This window comes from Carassius auratus, chromosome 13 (genome assembly GCF_003368295.1).
Source record: "Carassius auratus strain Wakin chromosome 13, ASM336829v1, whole genome shotgun sequence".
NCBI classification, from domain to species: domain Eukaryota; kingdom Metazoa; phylum Chordata; class Actinopteri; order Cypriniformes; family Cyprinidae; genus Carassius; species Carassius auratus.
In genome coordinates, this window is record NC_039255.1 from 2,596,395 (window position 1) to 2,604,057 (window position 7,663).

Consider the following 7,663-nt stretch of genomic DNA (forward strand, 5'->3'; position numbering starts at 1 on the left):
TGACAGGTTTAATAAATATGTAAAAACATATTTTTACAAAAGTTACCTACTGCAGCTTTAAGCTTAGATTAAGACATCTAGTAAGATTTGTGTGAATTCTTAGTCATCTATTTAAAATTTCATTATATTTTTGTAATATTAATTTGTGTTAAAAACACACAGCTACATATTAAAACAGTCTTGAAGTGCTACATGTACCTTAAACAAAAAAACAAAAATCTAAATAATGATTTCTTTATTTATTGTTAACGCTAAAGGGTTTTTGCATAGAGGCACTTCTTCAATACAGCAATGCAAGGTTTCATTCACAGTGTTTAACTTCAACACAAAACATAAGAGAGACACGTTTACTTTGGTTTCAAGTGAAGTGGATCACAGACATCTTCAAATATCTACAGAAATCCACACCACTATTCAAGTCTCGTTTTTACCTGGTGAAGATAAACTCAAGAAATTATTCTTCTGATCAAGAAAAAAACATTTGGCTTTATAAATGGAATAAAAATATTTAACGACCAAAACATCACCGTTGCAACATTTTTTTTTATAATACACTCAGATAGATGTAAGGTTTAACCCTTAATCAAACCCATGTGACTTAACAGCACGCTGAAAAAATAAATACAGACAATTTGCATAAATACAAACATAATTTCAGCAATGCTGCGTCAACATATGCTCTTGCATACAAGAGTTTAAACTAATGACAAATATAATGATAAATATACTGGTAATGTGATGAACAGAGGACGCTACACCAGATGTGTAGCCTACTACAAAGACAATCAACAATTTCTGTAAACATTTCAATCACAAAGCCTCATAGGAGATGATTAGTAACAAAGCAACAAAGTATAATAATGGTTAAATGACACACACCAAAATAAAGCAATAAAATAATGCAAAACTACATAAAGTATTAAGACAAACTGATGTTGAGTGGAATATCACCTGAGATAAACAAACACTGTCTCAAAACAGTGATTTTTAGTTTATTAGATAATGCACTGCATGTTTTCACATCGTGGAGCGAAATAAATAATGCTTGCTCGTGTCAACTTGAAAGAGTCAGTCACCGACAAGGGTTTATTACTGTAAAGAATGAAATATATTTGGACCACGACTGTGTATTTCTCACCCTGAGATGCACACAGAAACCCTTCTTAAAAATAAAGATGAATGCATTTCTATCTGTGGAAGAGCTGGTTCCAGCCTCTGGTTGCTTCCATTAGATGTCTCTGTCCGTGTCCCACCCAAGCTTCCTGGTTTGTGAAAAGCCGCCCGCAGAACCAGCATCTAAACGTCGGCTGAAGAACGATGCTTTCTGACACCGTCGGTACTACGGTGTTACTTTCTTCCACACACTCTTCTCAGCCTCAGTTTCAAGCCGAACCGTTCTTTAACCGTCCCGTTTGGCCATTCTCTCCCGCGGTGGGATGCGTGGCAAGCAGCGACGAAATTACGGCGAAAGGATTCGCAGTTGAACTCGGAAAGAGCTCGGAGAGTTTTACGAGAAAGTACGACACGTTGCACATTTCCTTTGTGCTTGTGAACCACTTTCATGATGTTTGTGACTTCGGGGATATCAGTGTGGGGATGGTTGAGGACTATGACCGGCTGGTCGTCGCGAGGGATTTTAACGGATTGCGAATCGCTGAAGGGAATCAGTCGAAGAGTCACCGAAGCGTCTCGAGACACCGGCTCCCAGAAGAGGACAGAGTCTTCCGATCGCTTCTGGGATTTACTGATGGGAGGGTCAGCCGAGGACGTTTCCACCATGCGCTTTCTGTTGAGCGATGCGAGAGGGACGACTGACGAGCTGGATCCAGAAACTGATGCAGATGTGGAAGAGTTTGAAACATCAGGCGGGAGAGAGACCGGATCAGATCGCTGGCTTGTATCTGATGGAAACATGAAGCAGGATAGCAGCTAAAATTGTACCGGTTTCATTTTTAAGTCTCGCACTGAGGCAAAAATATGGAATTTGGTTCATGGTTGCCATTAGCTATTTTGAGTGAAACATCAAAAAAAGCTAAAAAAAAAAAAAAAAAGAATAATAATAATAATAATTTTTTTTTTTTTTTTTTTTTTTTTTACTGTAATAGGTTAACGATTCATGTCTATAGAAGTCTGTTTCCGCCATTGAATAAAAAAAATAAAGGTAATTGCAACTTTTTATTCCACAATTCTGAATTTTTTTCTCATAATTGCGAGATATAAACTCACATTTGTCAGAAAAAAAATCTGAATTATGAATTATAAAGCTAGAAATGCAAGTTATAGTCACAATTGCGTTAAATAAAAACAGATTTGCGAGATATAAACTCATTTATAAAGTCACAATTGCAAAATATAAAGTCACAATAGCTTGTTATAAATGTACAATTGCGAGAACTCCCAGTTGTGTTATAAAGTCAGAATTGCGAGTTTTTATCTTGCAATTCTGACTTAATAACTCAAAATAGTCAAAATATAATAACTTTTTTTTATTATTATTATTCAGAAGTGGAAATGACCTTCCACACATGTCAGATTAATACATAAAGCTGAAAAGCATTTTTTTTTATTAATTTTGCATTAAATGATTACATAAATATTTATAGAAAATTACTATATTTTACTTCTTAAATTAAATATTTTGAATCTTTGTGGCAACAGAATAAAAACAATAAAATACCTTAAAAAAGTTTTCATAATAATTATTCGAGAATTATAATTTATTTCAAACATTTCAAACACATACATATTGTAAATGTATAATTTTAATTATTTTGTATTATTACTCGTTAATAATTATTACTTATTATTCCAAATGTTAATTTAAATATATATTCTATTTGAAATATAAAATGTTATAAATAATAAATATATAGCAATTAGCTATAGATACATATAGGGTTCTGAAATGATTAATAATGGGGGTTTTTTCCTTCACCATATGTAGAACTCTCTAGCTTTAATGATAAACTAAATCCATGCAAATCAGCTGCTAAACGCTAGGTTAATAACTAGGTTTGCACAGTGAACCTAAAGCTTTGACCCTTCCAATATGGCGCATGATTTACATATAATGGCTCATATAGTCTTATCCACTTTAGATATCTATGTATGCATGCTAAGACCTATTAAACATCTAAATCATCTGCCTTCTGCAAAGAGTTTCAATGTTTTGTTGGAGACACCGTGTGATGCTTTTCCATTGCATGACTTCAATCGTTTTATTTAGACCTCACTACCAACAAACCAATAAAATATTGAGTATAGCTAGAGCAAACCACATTCAACTAATCTAAAGAAATGTTTAGTCTTTTAGCAACTCCCTCAAATTTTCCATGACTATGGGAAACATGTCTAAAAGCCAAAACACCTGATCCCAGAATGCTCTGCATATCGCTTACCTCCGGCGTGTGTTAAATCTTTCAGATGTTCATCAGAGCCGACGTTAGGCGATAACGTACAGTCCTCTCTCGTCTCATCCAGCAAATGGATGGCTGTTGTTAAAGGCAGCTCACCCACCATATGAAGCGGGTCTGGAGCAGCGAGGCTTTCTACTGGGACCAGAGAATCTCTGGGGTCCATGTTGTTTGTGCATTCGTCAGCATTGCCATGGAATAACAGGCCCCCTGCTTCACTTTGACACAAAGACTCAGTCCCATCCTTCAAGGGAGATCTAGAGGACGGACTCACGCAATCAGACCCAGAGATGGAGCATGTGTTTGGTTGATGGTTAATGCAGTTTGAATCCAGTGCAAGATTGTGTTCTTCATCAAACACCGCTGGAAGGAGTCGTGAACACCTACATCTTTCTTCCGAAGAACTTGCATCCGAGGTCAGATCACTATGGCATCCTGAATCTCCTTGGCATGTGTCTTGACAGTCTTCCGCTGTTTTTGCACGGGGACTTTGAATATGTGCTTCAACGGGTGCATGTTCCTGATTGTTGCATCCATCTGTTTGTTGGCTTTTAATCCTCTCAAACACCGAAGACAAAAAGTCCCGCTGTGCTACACACTGTCTTTGGGACGAAGGCTTTATAAAAGTCACCTGAGAACGGTTTCCTGAGGCATTAGCGATTGAAATATCTTTGGATTCGTCTCGCTGATCGGCAGGTTTCACAGTGCGAGTATCCTTCGAAGCGTCTCGGTTGTTTGAAGGAATGACTTTGAGAACTAAATGCTTTTTGCCGTCCAACATCTTGACTCCGATTACCTTTGTAGTGCAGTCTGGGGGAATGGATATATTGTTTTTCTCCATGAGTCCACTTAGCTTATGTTTCCCAGTGTGTGGCGTGACGCATCGCTTCGCATTCGTTTTTGATGGATGGGGTGTTGTTGCCGCTTCCTCGCTTTTAAGACACACAGGCCAGTTTTTAGCACTACAAATGTTCCTCTCGAGAAACTGCTGCGTTTCCTCTAAGGTCTTCTCTGGATCCACGAAGACGCCGTGGTCGTCCAGTAGACCGGGTGTGGAGAACGGGAGCAATTGGGACGTCCATTGCGCTTCTGGTTTTGGACGTAATAACTTGAACTCTTGGGACATGTCTTGCTTGACGTGTGGCCGCTTTCTCCACCAATTCCTGCGGCTCCACCTTTGACGGCATGCAGCAGTCACGTGCTTTAAGAGATCGTCTTTCTGTGCATCGCCATTAGTAATGCAACACGAGTGACACACAAACTGCTTAATCTCAAAGACGGACAGTTTGCACTTCGGACAGTGGTATTGACCGTTTAGAGCATGCTGGGTTTGACAATGTTTGGTCAGTTGGGGAAGCGTTCGCTGGACGCCGTCATCACAAATCTCACAAGCGAACAAACAATCCTCGTGTTGCATTCGGTGCTGCTGAAGCGTAGTGAACACTGGCGAGGAGAAATTGCACATGTTGCATGGAAACATCGGGGGGCTTCCTTCGCCTCCATGGGCGATCTTATAATGCATTGTTAATTCGCGGGGTCTGAAGGAGATGCCATCGTTGCACGTGGAGCAGGTGAAGGTGTTTGCCGCCTCCAGACGTCGAGGCCATTTTTTGGACTTCTCTGTTAGTTTCCATCCACATGCCGTAACATTCCTCTCCTGTTTCACAGGGAACGAAAAAGAGGTCTTCCTGAGACGTAGGCGTTTATGCCAATTGTCCCTCGTTTCATTCCCAACCTGAGCATCAGGGTTGGCTTTGACCCCATTCATACTGAGCCCTATACAAGACAAGGGAAATTTGAGCTTTTAGATAGATCATGCTCAAAACTCAATAATCAATACAAAAAGGTAACATCGTAATTAATACCCAACCTCTTTATATTTGCACCAATGTTTCTGGTTACAGTACTGTATGAGCGATACACTGTAAAAATGATTTCCTAACTTGGTTTTTATGTTTTGTTTTCCATTATAAATATCTAAACAATCTTAAATCAAGACATATTTACTCGAGAAGGAAAATTACTTAAGAATTTAAATCATGCTTTCTGAAAAATGTATAAAAAAATAAGTGAATGCTTTAAATAAGGAAAAATAATCCTGTTTTCTTTCTTTCTTACTCCATTGGCAGAGATATCTTCTTGTGTTAAGCATAAACACGTTTACTTTTGAGAGATTATTATACTATACAAAAGACAGTTATACTGAAAACAAGACAAAATACTGAGTAAGAAGTCTTTTTTTCTGAAAAATGTATCAAAATTAAGTGAATTTATGCTTAAAACAAGACAAAATATCTGTTAGTGGTGTAGGACAAAAATAATATTGTTTCGCCTTTGAATTAAGTTTTTCCTGACCCCTCTGATACAATTATTGTTTGTTTGTTTGTTTAAGCATAAACTCACTTATCTTTGATACAATTTTAAGTCTTTAAATATTAAGTCATTTTGCCTCTCAAGCAAATGTAACGACTTACGAATATTTAGACATTTATACAAAAACGAGACATGAATGCTAGATAGGTTTATTTTCCTGACCCCGATAACAAATATTTTTTAAGTATAAAAACTTTCTTAATTTTAGATCCTACTTTAGATCTTAAGTCATTTTGCCTCTTAAATAAATGTTTCTTGATTTAAGAAAATTTAGATAGCCTACTTATACCGAAAGCAAGATAAAAAAAAAAAAATGTTTTGTGAGAACTTATTACATTTTCTCTTGTAATTTTGAGTAAATATTGTAATGCATGCTGTGTAAGCTATCTAATGACATTAAACTGAATTATTAACTAGTGTTTATGCCGCTGGCGTTCTTTGAAATGTTATATTCATATAACCTTAAACCACACTACAACATCTTTATTACAATTCAGTTCAATTAATAAAATGCAGTATGCTTGAATTAACATACATTTAAGTGTGCATTCAATACTCTGTACTATTAACAATTTTTTTCATGCTAGTATATTTTTTGCTTACATGTATTATGTTCACTCAGACACATAGCCCTCCTTTTGTAATCTGTTTAGATTTTAACCATCATTCCTTAACTTTATTCTTATGACCACTTTCTGTTTTAGAGGTTGGTTTAAAGCAATTGACTGCTTATGCAACAAATGTGTAACAAATAAACGACTCAGACCTCAGTATTAATGGTTTCTGAATATGTACCATGGTAATACCACGGTAATCTTTTCTTTGAAATACCTTGTAAATTCCATCGTAATGTCTTTCAATCCCATGATACTTTAATGTGAATTACCATCATTGTATTGCTTTATAATCATAGTTTTACTACATCAGTGTTTAATAGTTTCACACATGCATACCGACCATGAAACTTAACAGACATAAAATGTAAGTGATTCATCAAATATAATCCGCTAGCATCTACTAAGCAAGTTAAATAAAGTAACGTTACAATCAGTCTGCACCTGTGGTTCAGTGTCACAATGCAATGAACGTGTTATAAAGTTTTACAAACGTTTTAGAACAACCTTAATGCAGTGCAATGTAAAATGCAATGCGATGCAATGAATTACTTTAGCAACTATGCAGTCTTGCTTATGTAAAGTTGACCAACAAACATGTTTCGAACTGCTATATTTTGCATGCCATTATGCGCGCGCGACATTGCGTTTCCACTTATACAACTATAGTTCTCCTTCAAAGGCGAAGTTTGTGTAGTGCATATGTGGTAACGCATTTAAGTGCATGTAAAAGTGTCGAAGGCGATCAGACTTACAGCGCTTTTCCGCCTCCTGTCCAACCAGAATCAGTCAACAGCGCGCGGCAGCCATGACAGTTCAATCCGGGGACAACAGCAGCTCAAACCATGAAAAGAACGGATTACCTGCATGCCACATCATACTAATGTCTAATTGCATTGTCTAAATTTCATGCATTGCATCGATGCATTAATGCCTAGCTGTATGCTTTCAGTTTCTGAAACAAGCTTTCTTTTATTAATGCAAATGCAACAGATTTGAAAAGTACAGCTCTAAGAAGACAGCATGTGCTTCCTCTTTCCACACACACCATTCAGCATTGTTTATAACGACCATATAGAGGCACACAGCTCTTATCTGCTGAGACTTTGTTACACACTCTTTTACATGAATGAGAATGTGAGAAAAGAAGAAAAACAAGAGAAAACTAAACTTGTGATCTAAAAAGTCAAATTAAAATGGAAATTATTTGTTTTAAAAAAGTAAGTCACTAGAATTAAATTGTGCACAATTGAGGATGATACA

General features: G+C 36.7%; 1 protein-coding gene across 1 annotated transcript; it reads right to left on the reverse strand.

Moving 5' to 3' along the window:
- Positions 1–1,347: 1,347 nt before the first annotated feature.
- LOC113113215 (zinc finger protein 518A-like) lies at positions 1,348–7,437 on the reverse strand. The gene is made up of 3 exons (XM_026279383.1): positions 7,156–7,437; positions 3,399–5,189; positions 1,348–1,901 (listed from the first exon to the last, which is right to left on the reverse strand). Exons 2-3 carry the CDS (start codon positions 5,179–5,181, stop codon positions 1,348–1,350), a joined length of 2,337 nt encoding a protein of 778 aa, XP_026135168.1. The 5' UTR covers positions 5,182–5,189; positions 7,156–7,437.
- Positions 7,438–7,663: the final 226 nt, after the last annotated feature.

Bases quoted from the DNA above. Each gene is read 5' to 3' on its own strand.
- LOC113113215 (XM_026279383.1), bottom strand. From the start codon at position 5,181: ATGAATGGGGTCAAAGCCAACCCTGATGCTCAGGTTGGGAATGAAACG. The intron at 1,902-3,398 runs GTAAGCGATATG...TGTTTCCATCAG, and splicing joins AGATTTAACACACGCCGGAG to ATACAAGCCAGCGATCTGAT.